Source organism: Suillus discolor (assembly GCF_016758755.1).
Source record: "Suillus discolor strain FC423 chromosome Unknown F5147scaffold_70, whole genome shotgun sequence".
NCBI lineage: Eukaryota > Fungi > Basidiomycota > Agaricomycetes > Boletales > Suillaceae > Suillus > Suillus discolor.
In genome coordinates this window covers 228,521-245,777 of record NW_024541317.1, presented here as the reverse complement: position 1 = coordinate 245,777, position 17,257 = coordinate 228,521, and the positions used below count along the sequence as shown (strand labels likewise).

Here is a 17,257-nt window from a genome sequence, read left to right as displayed (position 1 = left end):
CGCCCTCATGGAGGAAGTCGACCTTTTGAAGCAGGATAAAGCCACTAAGCAAAGGTGCGCACATCATTTCTCGGCCACTCAAAGTCTCATCTTCATTAGGAAGACAATCTATTATATTTCACAGGGACGAGCAATTCGCCGTATGGTGGCCCTTTACAGTCCTATAGAGGATCTAATCGCCGAAAATGACCGGCGCTGTGAAAATGATGATGAGTACAGTGACTTCACTCCGGAGTAAGTAGTACCGTTGTTCGTATTCTTATGTTTGTTTACGAAAAGAACAGACAAAACCGCCTCCAACGTGGCTACATTGAATTCGTTAAGATATTGCCGTGGGTTCACGAGAAGCTGTCAAGTCTTGACCACGAGGAGTCGGAAGACATGCTTCGAAAGGTACTTTCCGACATCATTCTGTCCACTTCTTACTCATTTTCCATATAGCTCAGGCGAGGCGCAGACTCAGCTCGTGGTGACGACACGGGAACTCTCAAAGAGCTCGTGGCGTCATGGGTCAATATCGAATGTAATCCGACCCCTCTCATCAGGACGGATGACAAGCATCATCGAGGTTTTGTGAGCGACGCATGCGGTAAACTGCTCTGCCCAGCGGAATGGCGCTGGGGAGACCCAGTGTAAGTGATGGTCTTTGTCTCTGACATGGTACTGATATTTTGAGGCCAGCATCAGGGCTGGAATTCGTGACCGTACGACCTCCTTCATTGTATCTGAGAATTCATGGCCAATGTTTATGTATGAAAACTACCAAGCTGACGCCAATAATCTAGAACGTGGGCTTTTCAAGTCGAAGCTGTTGGTTATGGTGAGTAACCAAAACATTTCAACTAATTCACATTTCATCGCATCACAGGGGTTCAAGGCTATCTTTACCTCTCCATCCTCTGCCAACGAAGCCGATGGCGACGGCGATGGTGCAAACATCATTGAAAATAACCGACGCGCACGGAGACGATCGGATCAGGTCAAAGTGAAAACATGTGTGGCTTCTATCATAGGTATGCGGAAGGTGACTCCCCGTGCCATCGCGTATGCAACTTGCCAAGTAATCATAAATGCTTGCTTTTAACTGTAAGGCTGAAATTTATTTTTTGTAGATCCGTTTTGCACTTTCCAATGTCTCCTCTTGGCGCGCTGTAGACGGAGACTTTGATTATCAGATTTTCTGGGACAACATCGTGGATTTCTTTGAGGACGCCCCAGGTCCAGCGGCACGAGCCAGGGTCAAAGAGCTTCTTGAATGGTGGACTCGGTCAGCCATTGATTGTCACTGGCTCACTTTGATCGCTAACCCCCTGTACAGAAAGGTTTTCGGAAAAAACCATCGCGAGGACTTGACGATGGACGTTGTTTCCCGAATGTCCATCAGCGCTCTCGCTGTCCAGAGACAGGAGATGGAGAACGCTGTATTTGACTCTGAATAGTTGCTTACCTGCTGCTGTAGTCGTACATACTAGGCCCTACCTATACTACTAATATCATCAATTGTCTTGTGATCTGCAAAATTGATGTGCATATAGTTCTGAAATAATGTACAGTGCATCCTATCTGACCATAAGTCGCCTAAATATTGTCACTACCGCGAAATCTTTGAAGTCAATTATCCAATGCGTCATTGTGTTCCAGATGCTTCTCGGTGAGCAGTTGCATCTGGCAGCAACGGACTATAAAATATATACATTGAGAAATTATATGTACTCTGGCATAATCTGTCAACGAATTTGTGTCTAACATAACATAGGACATTGTCTGTGCTCTAGACAATATACCACTCAAAGTGACACTTGTCCAACATTCAGTCAATACAGACATTCTGTCCATTGAGAAGTAATTTTCACTCCAACATATCCTGCGATGTCATTTGCACTCGATTTGATGTATTGTTCACAGTGATGGCTATGAACAGCTTTGCTGTTATTCTTATTTTGCAACAATGTACTACCTGAAGGCCGAACGAGAGGCATCTGGACCACTAGTGACATCGCCGAAACATGTTCCATATTCACACATTCCAATCTCCCATCTTTTACCTGTCAGTTTTGATCCATATTTAAACTCATGAACCTGTGCCCACTCGCTTGTTCTCAGAGCCATCCAAGTTAAAAAGGTCGCGAAGCAAATGATGCTAATAGGTTGGTGTGGTTATACATTTCAACCTCATTTTTCACTCTGCTGGTGTTACAAGTAACATCGGTCACGTGGCCCCCCTATCATTTTCCCCTCATCCTCGCCCTCACCATCTACCGGCTCGTCCTCCTTTACTGACTTTCCGTTGACCGGATCCTCGGGACCGTTCCCGTCCCTCGCATCATTCGCCTCTATGCACGTGCCCGCACGTTCCTCTCTTGATTCGACCACCAATGTGGTCCCGCACCTCTGACTCGGTCTGACTCGTGCCACCAATGTGGCTTTCCTCTTTCTGTTTCCCCTGACTGCGGATTCCCGCACGTTGTATTCTTACCGTTGGTCCGTTCCAACGTTTCTCGGTCTCATTCCACATTCGACCACCCACCACTAATCCGGCTCTGATGCCAGCGCACCTATACCATTCTCGCTTCCCCTTTACCCTTACCTACTGTGTGGTAGCCTTGCCCTTAACCCTTTCCACTTAGTATAAGTAGTCGGTCACACTGTACTAGATTCTCTAACTTGAATCTACTCAATCTTCCCTGGAACATACTTCTCTCTGAAGCCCCCTCAGCTTCAGTCTCTAGTATCTTTTCTTAGTCGCTCATCGCGACTAAGTCTACCTCGATCGACCTCATCGTACGGACAAGACAGTCCTTACCTTGAGTGACTTCTTAGACATCCGTCTACCAAGTCACGTGACACGCGCGTACTGTGATCGCTGCCGACTCGTCGTCGCTGTTACAGGGATCTGTAACACCTACTAGAGCCCCAGCTCTCCCTACGCCTGCCCCCGCTCTGCTAGACTCCCCGCGCGGCGGTGCGCCGCCTGCGCCTAGACAGACAGCGGTCTGGACCGCTATGACCCCGCCTCATGGCGCTATGACCCCGCCTGACGCTATGACCCCGCCCCTGGCCTAGACGGCCTTGTACCTGTTCCATGGAGGCTGTACGCCTCATGGACACCCTAGATCAGCGCATGTATACAGCATGTCGCTTCATGAAGATCCAGAGCGCCCTAGGCGCCTCATGTATGAAGACCCGGAGCGCTTGGCGCTTCCTGTACCTATGCGCAGCTGCACTTGGCGCTGCATGTATGATCAGAGGTTAAGCCTCATGTATACTATCTCTCCTCATGTCTGGTTATCTTAGATTACCGATATACTATAGATTACAGACTGAGCTTGAACACCTACATACACTATGTATAAGTAGGCACATTGTTGTAGATTGAACTTCACTTTAATCTACTAGGTTCTACCAAGAACTTGCTCATCTTAGCCTTAAACAAGCTTCCTTGTGTGAGACCGCACTTCAGAGTCGTCCCCGTACAACTCTGCACGTATCCGCTAGCCCTGCATCTCGACGAGCACCGTCTTACCGAGATCGCCGGAGGAACCTTTGACGTTCCGTCAAAGTCAGACCACGCTCAGCTTCAGTAGAGTCACTCGACTCGTCGCTGAGAAGAACTATCCTAGTTCGCACACGCCGACCTACAGTCGACGTAACAGTCGCCAGTCTCACTTGCTATACCGGATCCTTCCGGTTACGTCACGAACGTTAGCGGACGACGCCCCTCTTAGGGCTCCGCCTAACAGATCTATTTGAGTGCGTAACAGCTGGAAGTGAACAAGGCACGGCGTCTGCGCGATACTACAACTTCTGTAGGACGTGTCACAACTAAATACAAGTGTCGTGTGATGGGATACTCACAGAAGGTTGTGTGAATATCCAAAGCAATGCATAAATTTGGGCTCATTTGCTTTGAAGCATCCGTCATGTAGTTGAGGAGTGTACAAGTTCTTTAGAATTTTTGGGCTAGGGAGGCCAGAAGGGTTAAATTGCGAAGATGCCAATGATTGGGTGGGATTACAGTTTAGCACGATCATTATGTATGCTTGTAGCGCTACACCAAGTTTTAAATCATTTGTAGATATGGTCACTACCGGGAACTCTTTGAACCGGATCAAAATTGGAGGCTTTTGATTTTTCCCGAAGATTAGTGACGAACATTGAAGATTCCAAACAGATGTCGTGAAGTCAAACGGGACAAAAGTTTGATTTATCTCTCAAGCATCCGCTGCTCCGCAAAGGTAACGCTTTTTCGCACGGATTCCCAATCTATATCTAGCAGACAAGAATCCAACACCTTGAACGTTGCTTTCCCTGTGGGACTTGTGTTCCAGTAAGTTTCCATTGCACAATAATATTGCTTTTCAGCGACAGACTGGGAAATCTATGCATTGAGAAATCGTGTGTACTCTCACATACCTCGGAACTGTATTTGTGCTCCGTATAATGCATGGTTCTGTGCAACAGTTTACCAACAAACATTTTGCGTGCGCGACTCCGGTTCTTCTATGTCATTGCAACTCGGCGTCCATCGAGCAGTGATACCTACTTTAACACAACTCAGAACATTGTCACTATTCTATGCAATATACCACTCAAAGCGACACTCGTCGAACATTCGGTCAATACGGACAAACTATTCGTTGAGAATTAATGTCTACTGTTACTCACACTTTTTACCAGAGCAAGTTACTCGCCCATTCGGTAGTCATCCGCAGCGAGCAAAAATATATTGTGCAAAGACCAAATGACACCGTTCTCTTCACTTATGAGCATCGCCCGAGTGTCTCGTAGTTCTGCACGCTGCAACCTCCTTCCTTGTCCTTCTCAAACCAGGCTCATATTCCAATGCATGAACCTGTGCGAGCACATTGTCTCTTAGACCCGTGCCAGTGAAAAAGTCCTCGAGGCAAATAGGGCTACCAGGCCCGTGTACTTGCAAATTAGTCTTTCCTCGACAATGCCAAACATTCCCATGTGAAAGCGGGTGGCAAATTTACGCTGATTGTTGCGATGCTTAACAATATATTACTTTGAATATCATTCTCATTTGTTCACAGGTTCTCTGATGGCTTGCCCTAAAGTAGATCTTGTTTGAATTCAGCTTATGCTTTATACTTTGATCTTCTGCCTCCACCGACAGTCTCCTGTGAAGCATTCACTTGCTTCGTTCTCGCCCCCTCCGTCTTCTCAGCACAAAAAAATGGCCTCCCAGCTTTCCCAGCAATATGCTTGTTCGTTCAAATATTTATCATCCAGTTTGTTTTTTGATCTAACGTAATTGGGATCTTGTAGTCCGCGCACAGAAGAGCACGGGCCTCGTTGGCGGCACACCCACATACATGCCAATAGAGGGATTCGCCGTCCCCGATGTCCCAGCTCGCACATACCACTACAGCCCCGATGGTCGCCTCTTTGCATACGCGCTACCAACTGTGTAAGGTTTACTTCGTGCTCGCGCGAATCACCTAGCTGACTCAATTTGATCCTCGCAGTGTGCGGATCTTTCTAGCCGAAGGTGCCCAGCTGCTTCAAGAACTGAGTGTTCCAAATATCATCGAACTCAAGTTCTCTCCGCGCGGAACATACCTCTCTACATGGGAGCGGCCAGGTACGCCTCGTGTCTGTCGTCGAGGGTCTCGGTAAAAACTCACTCGCACGCCTCCCCGCAGTCAAGCTGGAAGATGGCGCCCAGCACAAGAATCTCTGCGTCTACCGACGAGGAGCTCATCTCATTCACACAAAAGTCGCAGGAGAATTGGGACCTTCAGTACACCATATCTGAGTCATATGCCATTCGTCTTGTTGCTCAGGCGATCCAGGTCTACCGTCCTGCTGAATGGGGGAAGGGCATTGCCGTAAGCTGCGCGTCGAAGGCGCATCCATGGTCTCCTTGAGTGCTGGATTGAACCCATCCATTGCGGTGTTTGTTGCTGAGAAGAAGGTATAATCCTTTCCCCTGCATGTTACATACAATCTTATGCTAAGTTTATTGTTCTCAGGGCGCCCTTGCGGTTGTCAAGATCTACGGCCTATCCAACCTTTCTGGCGCTCCCACTTGCTCTAAAACTTTCTACAAGGCTGATCGCGCCCAGATAAGGTGGAACGATCTTGGCACACAGGCACTAGTCCTTATACAAACGGAGGTTGATAGCTCAAACATGAGCCACTATGGCGAGACTGGTATGTACCTCCTGAGCACGGCAGGTAATTTCGACTGTCGCATCACCCTGGACAAGGAGGGACCGATCCATGGCGTCTTGCGGAGCCCAAACTCGAAAGAATTTGGCGTTGTCTATGGATGTTAGTTGTCTTCCTAGATCATGGAAGTCATACTACTATACTAACAACTGGCGTTTTCTTATTAGATATGCGTGCTAAAACTACACTCTTTGACCAACGTGTGCGGACGCTTCACAATTTTGAATCCTCTCCTCATAACTTTATCTCTTCCAATCCGCAAGGACGAAGATTTATACCATCGACGTACCAAACACCTCTTATTGCGAATGGTCGCCTTGCGGCAGGTTCCTTTTGACAGCTATCCTGTCTCCTCGTCTTCGTGTGGACAACGGAATTAAGATGTGACATTGCACCGGTGGACTTATGCACGTCCAGCTGGTAGAAAAATTATACCAGGCATCGTGGAGACCTACGCCACTCGATCAAGCACCCTGTTTGGTTCGACTATCCCTGCCGCACCCCAGCCCTCAATCGGTGTATTGATTGCGGCTCTAGCAGCAAAAACCGCTACACCTAAACCTGCAGACCGCCTGGTGCACGTGGCCTTGCAACACTAGCGATTTTCAAGCACGAGGATGAATGCGGTGCTCCTCGTGTGCCCACAGGCAGCAGCAGCGCAACACCTCCACGGGGCTACAACTGTTCACCGAATCCTCCCGGTAGCATGGGCCATGCAGATGGAGCTACGCCTTCGAATGGAAATGGCCACTACCAGAATGGGAACAGGGGAAGGAGACTTGGTGCCGCTAGTTGTCAAGTGTCTGGACCTGGCCCATACCGAGACGAAAGCTCTGCACTGGGAACCGAACGGTACCCTTCTTGAACGTGGAACCCTGTTGCTGTGGATATGCATTGAGGTCATCCCATGAAATGAGCCCTTTTGCTGGCCCGTTCATACTGTTCCAACCGATGACGACTTCGTCAAGAAGGTCACTGGCTGCTGCCACTCGCTCCATCAACTTTGCGACAGCATTTGCGACATGCGTCTGGACATATTCCTGAATGTTGACTCCATCAATGACGCATTTTGGCGCGAACGTTGAGCTGTCGAAAAAGAGCGCGAACATGGTTTGCGAGACAAGTTTTCCGTAATTTGTTGACCATATCATGGCAGGCATTTCTGCGGGGTTGCGGGACGCGGGAGTGGGATACTCGCAATGAATTATGGCTGCTTGGGTGACGCTGAATGCGCATGGATTAAAACTGCATGCAGTGAGTTTCCAATAGGGCGCTCCCGAACCGCCTGAAAACCGAGACCGCTGAATGGGAGATCAAGAAACATAGCGATGTTTTTGTGAAGAAGCTTACGGTATCTTGGTGAGGATTAAAATAAACTTTGAACTCATGTGCTTTGTATTTCAGCAGTATCTCTATTGTATAATCCATAAAATCATGGTCATATTTCCCTCTGGTCGAACCACTTTCATCACAGGCTGGAGACCACGTTGATTAAACACTCACGGTCCTTCATGTTCTAGAGCCTCTCAGGTTACAGGAAAGCATAACATATTGAAACCCCAACTCCGCAGGCGGGCGAGGTGTTCGTCCGCGTCATCCAGCTTCAGCGGCCGGCCTATGAAGTTCTCACTACCAATCTTAGCTTCTTCCCGTAATCCATCTGGAATTTGGGAAGGCTAGTTCACGGGTATTTAGAGCTGAAAAACATTCATGTCATTGTAACAGGTTCAGTCATTCCCTCGTCAGCTTGCTTATGATTTCCTAACCCTTGTTCCAAGCGCAAGTGGAAGCATTGGCCTTGAAACCGTCGAACTATACCTGTGTAATTCCATCGTGTTTAGATGTGACTGACATCACTTTTCAGCCCTGGGCGCAAATGGGACTGCACATTACAACTCTAACTCCAAACCCATCCAGAATCTCCAAGTCAACTTCCCTGCACTCCAGTGCGCACAGGCAGACCTCTCCTCTGAGTCTGCCGTAAAGAGTATGTTCGACGCGCTCTCAGGGACAACGTTCGGCCCTGTGGCAGTAGTTGTGGTCAACCATGGCATATGGTCGCCTCAGGACGTACCTATCGTTGATATGACCATTGAACAATGGGACCACACCATCAGTGCAAACCTCACCTTGAGCTTCCTGATCTGCCATGAGTTCTTGCGCCACTTGCGTGCAGCAACAGAAAGCGTGAAAGATAGGGCTGCAATTGTGCTCATCGGGAGCACATCAGGTAAATATGGCGAAGCGAATCACGGCGATTATACTATCAGCAAGAGTGGTGAGTTTTTGTGTTTGTCGTGAATCAGTCATGTGCTGAGCGCGGATATTGACGACGACACTCAAGCGAAATTATGAAGATCGCACAGAGGGGACGGGTGAATTGTATTGCACCTGGACGAGTGCCGACACCGATGGTACAAGAGGCACTGGATGATCCAGCCGTCAGCGGACCTTTATTAGCCGTGTAAGTCACGGTCATTTTCTTCACGTATCTACTTAGCGTGGTTTATTTTGTACGACAGCACTCCGTTGAAAAAAATTGGGACACCTCTGGACGTTGCAAACCAAATAGTGGTAGTGTCTTCATCGGTGGTCTCGGGACATGTAACTGGGCAAGTGATCTTCGTAGAAGGCGGTTGTGTAGGGGACATTTGAACAACTATTATAAGTGAGTGAAATGCAGGGTTGTGGTTCGTACCAATACAGCATGATGAAAGCAAGTAGGCAGCAGACACGTGAGGTATATGTTGTGAGCTCTGCAGTACGAAGATCGTGTGAGGTAGAAGGTTCAAATTACTAGACAAAGGGTTGAAAGAGGGCCAAGTGCCCCGAAACGGAATCAAGATTGCGATCTACAAAATAATACACGACACGTATATTCAATTGAAGATCTACCCGGCCGAAACATATGTTTTCAACACACGCACCACTCAATAATACTGTATACTATGTAGCTAGTTCACATCGATAACTTGGCTGGAATTCTGAAAATAGCATTGGTCCCACGTATACGTAGGCAATGTTACATAACACTTAGTTTTGACTCTGCCCCAGGGCCCAGTGATGCATCAGGCTTTACTTGTTCCCGAAGTCCTCCTAGAGATATTCGCCTATGTATCACCTACTCAAACAACATCGACCCAGAAAGTGCTTGCAGCGCTTGCAAGGACATGCAAAATCTTCCACGAGCCTGCGATGGATTTGCTGTGGACTGAAATCCATGGGTTAGAACCACTGCTAGGCTGTGTAGCGAGGTTACATCCACTGATATATCATAGTGGTATAAGGGTCAGTACACGACTTCATTACGCTTTGTTCGTTCCTTTTCGGCTCACCGAGCGTCTACATAATAGTGGCACCAACCCTGGGCAAAAGGTGTCGAACCATTATCTGCCCATGAGGCCCATCAATTTCTGCGTCACTCCTCCCGCATACGCACATTGAACATAAATTGTGAACATCCGCACCTTCTCTCTGTCATCCCCACCGAGGCATGCATATTTCCGAGGCTGAAGTCATTAAGTCTTACCACCGTATATTTGAACCTCTTTCTGCCTCACATGCTGCACCGATGTCATCTATTGGGCGTCGACGAGGGTCTGCGATCTTTTGTGACACGTTGCATCGCTCTGGAGGATTTATGCATCTACACTCCCGCATGGTACCAGGTTGACAGCATAGCAAATGAGATGTCCCTGCTATCCGATAGGATTCATTGGTGCACGCGGCTTGTAACTCTTTCTTGTCCAATGCTCGACTGGGCAACATGGAAGCATCTCTCCCACCTCCCTACCCTTCTCAATTTGGAAATTCAACAAGGGTGTAATGACCCTCCTTCGCTGTCAAAACGAGATATCGTGAATCTATCATTCCTTAACATCACAAGCCTTTTATTTCAAGACCTCTATGATCCTGCATATATCATCACAGTCATGCAACACTCGGAATTTCCCTCGCTGAAAGAGTTCGAGTTCAATGCCAGGTATATCTCTCCAGAAGATGCCGAGCAACTCTTCCATGCTCTGTCCCGCTGCAAAGCGTGTCGGACTCTAGAAGAAATCACCATTTGTTCTTTTGATGAGGAATACCGTGTACCCCCAAACAGCGAGCCTTTGACACCAATTCCGCATTTCCTTTGCTTTACGCAACTCCGAAGCCTGAGGCTCACATTTCGTAATTCCCACATCCACCTGGACAATGACATGCTCTTGCAAGCCATGTCTACTTGGCCGCACATCTGCGCTCTGGAAATCAACAACTCAGCTAGCTATGCTCCTTCTTCCAAAATCTCCCTCCGTGGATTATTCACAGCGCTCGGTCTATGTCCAGAATTGCATACACTACGAATTTCAATCAATCTTGCAACTATCGACATCGATCCTGATGCCGAGCCAATACAACATACCTCCCTACGATCATTGGCTTTGAACTTATCGGTGTCTCAAATAGCAAATGCTGAAACTATCGCTTGCATTATTTATGCCTGGCTCCCTCGTGTCAACCAGGTTCGAAACCCATATGGTTTGAATTGGGTTAAAGTCAACAGGTATCTTGGATCTTTGGGAAGGCCTACTGTGCCGTATGTCAAGCGAGCCTCCTATAAGAATTGAGTTTGGAATATCTTCACGTCCGGGAATGTGTCATTAGTATGATTTCCAACACGATTACGTGCGTCACCTGAGCTCCACCGTTCACTGTGCTCGACGGTCCCCTCCCTCCTTCTGTATACCTTTTGATATCCGCGTCTGTAACAGCCATGTAATCACACAACACAATACGCGCTTGATAAAATTCAACAACTACATAGAGGAATACATCCATGTCATATGATGAGATACCATGGCTACGTCTAGCGCGCTATACAAATAGTCTAATAATCATATAGAAGTGATAATGAAGAGAGGAAAGCATGTTTAGATGTCGTTAGTCGTAGATAGAAATGGTTTCAAGACCTGGAGACAACACTAGAAGTATGGCAGTAGGAAGTTAGCAGTTGTGACGAATTTTGGGATTGCTCTTAGCGTTGATCAGTTTGCGCGGTCGCTTCCAAGTTGTGTACAGTTGTCGTTCACGAAAACCTGACTTATGTCAAGAAATTTATGCCTTGGCTCTACGAGGTCACACAGCGAAATGGAAGTTAGCGCAATGTTCGAAGTGATGCACTGCACAATAAGGTACGGCAATAAATTGTATCTATACTACGTGCAGTCCATATCTTCACTGGGATTTTGAACATAATACGTAACAGCACCCATAGATAACTGTACTCACGTAGGAATGTCCTGTCTCGAGCGTCCCTTGTTATTCCATCGTTTAGCAAATCCGCTCATCACTAACCCTACATCTTGATTTCAATAGACAAACAACACTTTACCTGTGTTCCAGGTGAGCACCTTGCCTCTCTCGGTATCCCACATTCTCATCCTCACATCTTCCCATCAGGAGACATCGCATGTCTTACTTACGGTACGCCTTCTCTGTCTCGTTCTGTTTGGTCACCGCTACTTAAGTTCCATACTCGCAGGTCACCGCTTGAACAAGCGATGATCTGATATTCGCCGGGCAGGTGAGACGAGGTGTGTTGTCCAAATTTCTGGCAGGGCGTTGTTGCTGAAGCGCTGGCATCCCATCCGGCGCTGCAGTACGTGATTTTTACTCGAAACGTGCAACTAAACCTATCGCGTCTGTCTTGAGATAGCCAAACTCGAAGGTCATACTGGCCTGCTATGGCCATAAAAATTCGATTGCATACCTAGAGTGCGATCACAAAAGCAGGCAACGACTAACCAGTGAGTTGCGTTCGCACCTTCCCATGCCACTAGAAGCTAGGCTCACCATTCCGAACCGAGTCTTTGCACAAGGAGCAAACTTGTGTCGCGCATGGCTCCAAAATGAGCTTGCCTTGAAAGGTCTAGATCGACATGAAGACATCCGATCGACGCGTCGCAATCAGGGCAGGTTCACGATCGAGCTAAGATTCGATGATCAAGATTGCAATTATGTTGATCGATGCACGCACGTATGTATATAGGCAATTCACACGCCTGTATTTGATTATCTGAATCTGCCTGGCTTGTTTTCAACACACGCACCCATGTAGATCTGAAGTTGTTTACAACGCACGCACGCATGCAAGCTCCGCTAGTTTCAATGAATCTGTGTGAAGTAATTTGTGAGCGAAAATGAATACGGAGAACTTGAAAGGCACGGACAAGGCGATACGAATAAATGCCGCTGAGTTTCCGCTTGCTCGTCGTTGGCTTACTCACCTCCAAGGGATTGATCATGACATCTCCAAGAGGAATTGCTGGAGGTATAGTTGTGGAACATAGTAGGAACTCCGGAGATGCCGGTGATAGGGCATATTTATATCTAGGAACCCGAACAATCATCCAATGGGGCCCGGGGGCCGAGTCCCGACGTCTCGTCGACGTTTTTCTTGTCAGTGCAGCCATACTTCTCCTTCCATATTCACGTAGAGGGCTGCACTCTCTTAAGTTATTTTTGAAAACACTTTACATTGCAAACAACGGTGCGCATCGCTTTCCCTGTTTCTTTCAAGATATTCATACCTATCTCTAGGGCTTTCTCTGCCGATATTGATGGCTCGACCTGACCCGAAGTAGCGAATGAAGTCAAGGGCGTGCTTTCCTCCACCAAGGTGGCCTTGCAGCAAGTGGACATCAACACCCCCAGGTCCCATCTTGTCCATAAGGAATCACTTCATCAAATATCTAACGACTTTCTTATACAAGTCACAATCTAGGACATTCCACATCCGGTCCGAAGCCTATGCTTATTCATCTGGTACGGACGCTTGAACTCCTTTCTGCAGCCTGGACAAACAGCCTTAATCCTCCCTTCGTGCACTTCTGTGACGTGACGAGTGAGATTATCCTTGTTGATGAGTGCCGAGCATTTCTCCCAGGTGCATTTCACCTTTGCTTGGTTAACCTGCCCAACGGGGACAAACAGTTCCGCATCAGGTCTGGCTACAGAACTCGATAGGGCATTTCCCGGCTCGAAATAAATTCTCTGGAACGGTTTCGCAGCGGGCTCATACACGGAATTGGACGTGCCATGGAGCGATAAACCTAGGGATACATTGTAAGTGTTTCAATGAAATGTTACGAATGATAGCGAATTTACCGAGGCGAGCATCCACACCATCTGATGACGATTCCCTGACACGCGAGTCAGAAAATGTCAGAATGCCTGCAGAGTACATGCTGTGTTGAGGCTGAGTTACACAGTTGGCACTGCGGGTGCCATGGGGCAATAAACCTGTACATGGTAAGCATTCAAAGGAAAAACTGCATATACAGCAACTTACTCTCTGTACTCTCTGTTAACAATTCCATGACCCCGAACGATGCTTCGTGCGATGCAGGCTGTAGCACGAAGCAGGGGTCGTGCAAAGATTCAGACGGTAGAATAGCATCGAGGCTATCGAGTCCAGCTTGGAAGTCGATGGTGCTATCACATCCGTCCGAATCCTCCATTGTGGCATCTGACTGGTAGTTGTCAAGGAGATCCATGAAGGTGTGAACCTCCTGGATTTCCTCGTGCACGCGACGCTCTAACCTGTAGAGGCGGTCGAGGCACTCGAGATATGACTGCCGGACTAGTAGTCTTGTTGAATATTGACCAGGGGCCTGTACTGACCATGAGGACGACATGTCTTGTCGTGTTGACCTGGATGAATGTATGGTGCGCCCGTGTCTTTTTCTACGGTGCACGCCTAACCTATCCATATGTAGACTCTAGGGGACAGGTAAAATAGTACGGAAGCAGGAGAACCCTTGTTATCCTTTGCGAGAGTTTGGAAATTGATCACAAAATGGAACATCATACCAAGCCCTTTTTATCATGCGCTCCGTGCCCATGGCGCCTCTGGCAGGCGCAGTGTTACGCTAATCCAACCAGGATTTTGCTTCTAATGAGCTGCCTCGTTGACGGGACCAATTCGCAAGTCAAGTCTTACCGGAAATGAATTGCATATCAGATGCAAAGTGTAATTGTTATCGCCTGCCATTCGAGCCTTGTGAACTTGGCTCTACCTGTTATAGATTTAGATCTCTCAACAGCCATGCGCGGCGGCGCGACTTGCTTGCTTCTAGGTGACAGTCAAATGCGATGTGAATAAATTTCCACACACCCGGAATAACCGTGCGCCAGTATGTCACTGGACGACTCCTTTGAGGTAGGCTGCATTAGAAGTTGGCGTGACTCAGAGTGCACTGTCACAGGTACTATTATAAACTTGCTGGTTGTCGGGATGTTTATAGCTACCGTGGTAGTCCCATTTGGACGGTTTCCATCGCGGTGACGTTCTTCTTAACCAAGAACTGTATTGTAACAAGAAAGGATCATTTTGGTCGGTACTCGTGCTTCATAATGTCAACGAGGGCTGATGGCAGGGACACAAGGATCGATGCTTATTCCGCTCTCCATCAATACTAGTTGATATTGCCATTCTCAATCGACTTCCAAACATAGCCGTGGCGGTCCATATGTATGTTCTCTTTCATGAAATCTGTGATAAATAGCTAATTACGTCTGCGGCCTTTACTTAACCACATGGAATTCCATTAGGGAAATCCACTAGAATCCACCGGCACCATACCTATTGGTTCAAATTCACCGTTAATATTACCACAACACCACTGCGAAAGGGGGAAATGTGCCAGTGCGCCGGGCCCGAAGGGGGTTAATAGCAGGAACCATCAAAGACCATCAATCATCGATATCCCAAATGACAACTGGATGTGCTCCGATAGGCCGGCCACACGTATAGGCTGAGAGATGCGAATTACCGTGTAAGTGACTTCAGAAAGTATACCGACGACCCTACACTACTACATGTACGAGGTTATTAATAGTTCCCGTCCATTCGAAATTTCCATCCCGCGTAATCGAAGCTCTACCCTGCGCTTTCGAAACTCCCGTATTCTGCGCATTCAAAGCTCTCGTCCCATCCATTTGTAACACCCATCCCGTCCATTCAAAGCTTCCATCCCGTCCATTCGAAGCTCCTGTCCACATGTTTAAAGCGCAACTGGCACCTTAACAGAAGTCTATGTCAGCGACCTATACGGATACGACCATAAAATCCAGGAGCCGGCATGAACGAGCCGGTATGAAAGAGCCGGCATCTGGTTATCTCTATTTGTCTTGAGGCTAACGGCCTAAGTTAGACGCAAGATTCATGTTTATAGATAGATTTCCCCGATTTTGTAAACTTCTCCATCGGTGGATTAGGCCTTATAGGCCTCGAGGCCTCAACACCGTAAGTGACTTGCTCAGTTTTGCAGCATAGTCGGTAATGGTTCTTTGCCTCAGTTTACTCGTGCTCCGCTGTTCAGGGCGATCTTACTGGGGTGGAGTTCGTGGGCACGTCTTATTTCATGTCTGCGCTGGATGGCACTGCAGTGAACAGCACCCGAACTTCTTGCGATTCCCGAAGAAGGCTCAATATTCAATCATGATCCCCATGCCATGAAATAGCGACATGTATTTTTGGGTGTAATTTTTTCCAGGTTTGCCCAAGATTACGGTCCTTCAACACTGAATCTCACCCTTATGCCAGATATTGACGGGCAAACTTTCCTACTCCGAGCTCAATCAAGCGCACAGGTTTGCCCAAGATTACGTTCCTTCAACACTGAATCTCACCCTTACGCCAGGTATTGACGGGCAAACTTTCCTACTCCGAGCTCAATCGAGCGCACAAGTGTCACAATTTCTCTCGGAACAAAACCGTGGCGTCCGGTTTCTCGCGATCATTGATAGCCATTGGAGTTTTATTCTGAATTGTTGGTCCATCAAGGACTGTAGACCGTCCTCTCAGCAGGTAGACATTTGACTTGAACTTGAAGTTATGCAGTATCCTCGGATCTGCACCTAAAGCTTAAGTTTGACTGCCGGCATGTCCAAGGTCGTACTGGCCTGCCATGACCATAGATATTCTGAATTCCATTGCGTTGAATGGTTTCAAGTGTGATCACAAAAGCAGGAATCTCGCAACGACTAACCAGTGAGGTACGTTCGTACCTTCCCATGCCACCTAGAAGCCAGGCTCACCATTCCGAACCGAGTCCTTGCACAAATGAGCTTGCATCACGCAGAGTCACTTCAAAATGAGCTGAGCATGAATCTTCGTCAAAGGTCTAGGTCGACACTAATAGACATCTCATCGACACCTTCGTTGTAGTCAGGGCAGGTCCATGATCGAGCTAAGATCCATCGAGATCAAGATTGCAATCATATCTTGTTGATATCTTGAGTACCTTGAGATGCACGGTGCGTACACAGGGAATTCACATGCCTGTATTTGAAGAGGGACCTTATCTGCCCAACCAAAATGTAGATTTTCAAAGATGAAGTTTTCAACACGCACCCCTTAATTCCACTGCTTCAATGAATGTGTGCGAAGAGTACCGAGAACTCAAAAGGCACGAACAAGGCGATGCGGATCAATGGGAATGAAGGCCGCTGAGTTGCCGCTTGCTGTGGGGCTCGTCGTTGGCGCAATCTCTCACCTCCAAGGGATCATCGAATCGATCATCATCTCCAAGGGAAGTGTACTGGATGACTTTCCGTAGGCAAAATATAGCATATTCTGAGTGTGAAATGCATTCGTAAATATATATGTATGAGTTTCTCAATGTCGATGAGCCATACCTTTTCACAATTTTCAATGACGATGAAGGGACTCAGGTCCCGGCTGCTACTATCAAATATTGCTGAGGTTGAGGTACCACGACAAGACACACCCGTTTACCTGCTTTCGAAACCTCGCATTAACACCCCATTTAAATTCACCGGAAATGTACAGCACTAACCTGCCTAATAAAGTCATATTTATGACACGATTCTGATCAACTTTTTTCAAGCCTGCCACCAACCTGCCACTAGTACTTTTGCGTATATTTAGGCACCCGAACAATAGTGAGCATCGGGGACCATGTCAAGTGAACGCCGACGCTGCAGTTTCGTCCACCAAGGTCGCCTTGTAACAAGCAAATACTAGCATCCCCTAGTAGATCGCATCTTGTTCATG

General features: G+C 47.6%; 6 protein-coding genes across 6 annotated transcripts; 4 read left to right on the top strand and 2 right to left on the bottom strand.

Annotated features, from left to right (window-relative positions):
• Positions 1–7: 7 nt before the first annotated feature.
• Positions 8–1,439, top strand: F5147DRAFT_584102 (uncharacterized protein; the record flags this gene model as incomplete). The annotated part of the gene is made up of 7 exons (XM_041431773.1): positions 8–234; positions 285–393; positions 442–632; positions 682–820; positions 869–997; positions 1,113–1,267; positions 1,319–1,439. The coding sequence occupies 7 exons, from the start codon at positions 8–10 to the stop codon at positions 1,437–1,439; spliced, it is 1,071 nt and encodes a 356-aa protein (XP_041288205.1).
• A 3,623-nt stretch (positions 1,440–5,062) lies between these two features.
• Positions 5,063–6,794, top strand: F5147DRAFT_778409 (eukaryotic translation initiation factor eIF2A-domain-containing protein; the record flags this gene model as incomplete). Its single annotated transcript, XM_041442129.1, has 8 exons — positions 5,063–5,077; positions 5,138–5,228; positions 5,290–5,431; positions 5,490–5,616; positions 5,667–5,852; positions 5,997–6,297; positions 6,363–6,521; positions 6,577–6,794. 8 exons carry the CDS (start codon positions 5,063–5,065, stop codon positions 6,792–6,794), a joined length of 1,239 nt encoding a protein of 412 aa, XP_041288204.1.
• A 70-nt stretch (positions 6,795–6,864) lies between these two features.
• On the bottom strand, positions 6,865–7,721 carry F5147DRAFT_716827 (uncharacterized protein). The gene is made up of 2 exons (XM_041438623.1): positions 7,699–7,721; positions 6,865–7,645 (listed from the first exon to the last, which is right to left on the bottom strand). Exon 2 carries the CDS (start codon positions 7,353–7,355, stop codon positions 6,984–6,986), a length of 372 nt encoding a protein of 123 aa, XP_041288203.1. The 5' UTR covers positions 7,356–7,645; positions 7,699–7,721; the 3' UTR covers positions 6,865–6,983.
• A 190-nt stretch (positions 7,722–7,911) lies between these two features.
• On the top strand, positions 7,912–8,853 carry F5147DRAFT_716824 (uncharacterized protein; the record flags this gene model as incomplete). The annotated part of the gene is made up of 4 exons (XM_041438622.1): positions 7,912–7,948; positions 8,060–8,477; positions 8,540–8,659; positions 8,718–8,853. Exons 2-4 carry the CDS (start codon positions 8,185–8,187, stop codon positions 8,848–8,850), a joined length of 546 nt encoding a protein of 181 aa, XP_041288202.1. The 5' UTR covers positions 7,912–7,948; positions 8,060–8,184.
• Positions 8,854–9,235: 382 nt separating this feature from the next.
• On the top strand, positions 9,236–10,992 carry F5147DRAFT_391832 (uncharacterized protein). Its single transcript, XM_041429569.1, has 2 exons — positions 9,236–9,483; positions 9,549–10,992. The coding sequence occupies exons 1-2, from the start codon at positions 9,259–9,261 to the stop codon at positions 10,803–10,805; spliced, it is 1,482 nt and encodes a 493-aa protein (XP_041288201.1). The 5' UTR covers positions 9,236–9,258; the 3' UTR covers positions 10,806–10,992.
• Positions 10,993–13,490: 2,498 nt separating this feature from the next.
• F5147DRAFT_716808 (uncharacterized protein) lies at positions 13,491–14,296 on the bottom strand. The gene is made up of 2 exons (XM_041438621.1): positions 13,956–14,296; positions 13,491–13,905 (listed from the first exon to the last, which is right to left on the bottom strand). Exons 1-2 carry the CDS (start codon positions 14,045–14,047, stop codon positions 13,497–13,499), a joined length of 501 nt encoding a protein of 166 aa, XP_041288200.1. The 5' UTR covers positions 14,048–14,296; the 3' UTR covers positions 13,491–13,496.
• Between the last annotated feature and the right edge of the window lie 2,961 nt (positions 14,297–17,257).

Excerpts from the sequence above, each read along its gene's own strand:
- F5147DRAFT_716827 (XM_041438623.1), bottom strand. The coding sequence starts at position 7,355 with ATGCCTGCCATGATATGGTCAACAAATTACGGAAAACTTGTCTCGCAA.
- F5147DRAFT_391832 (XM_041429569.1), top strand. The coding sequence starts at position 9,259 with ATGCATCAGGCTTTACTTGTTCCCGAAGTCCTCCTAGAGATATTCGCC. Across the intron at positions 9,484-9,548 it reads TATATCATAGTGGTATAAGG|TGGCACCAACCCTGGGCAAA; the intron begins GTCAGTACACGA and ends TCTACATAATAG.
- F5147DRAFT_716808 (XM_041438621.1), bottom strand. The coding sequence starts at position 14,047 with ATGATGTTCCATTTTGTGATCAATTTCCAAACTCTCGCAAAGGATAAC. Across the intron at positions 13,906-13,955 it reads TTTTACCTGTCCCCTAGAGT|CATACATTCATCCAGGTCAA; the intron begins CTACATATGGAT and ends ACACGGGCGCAC.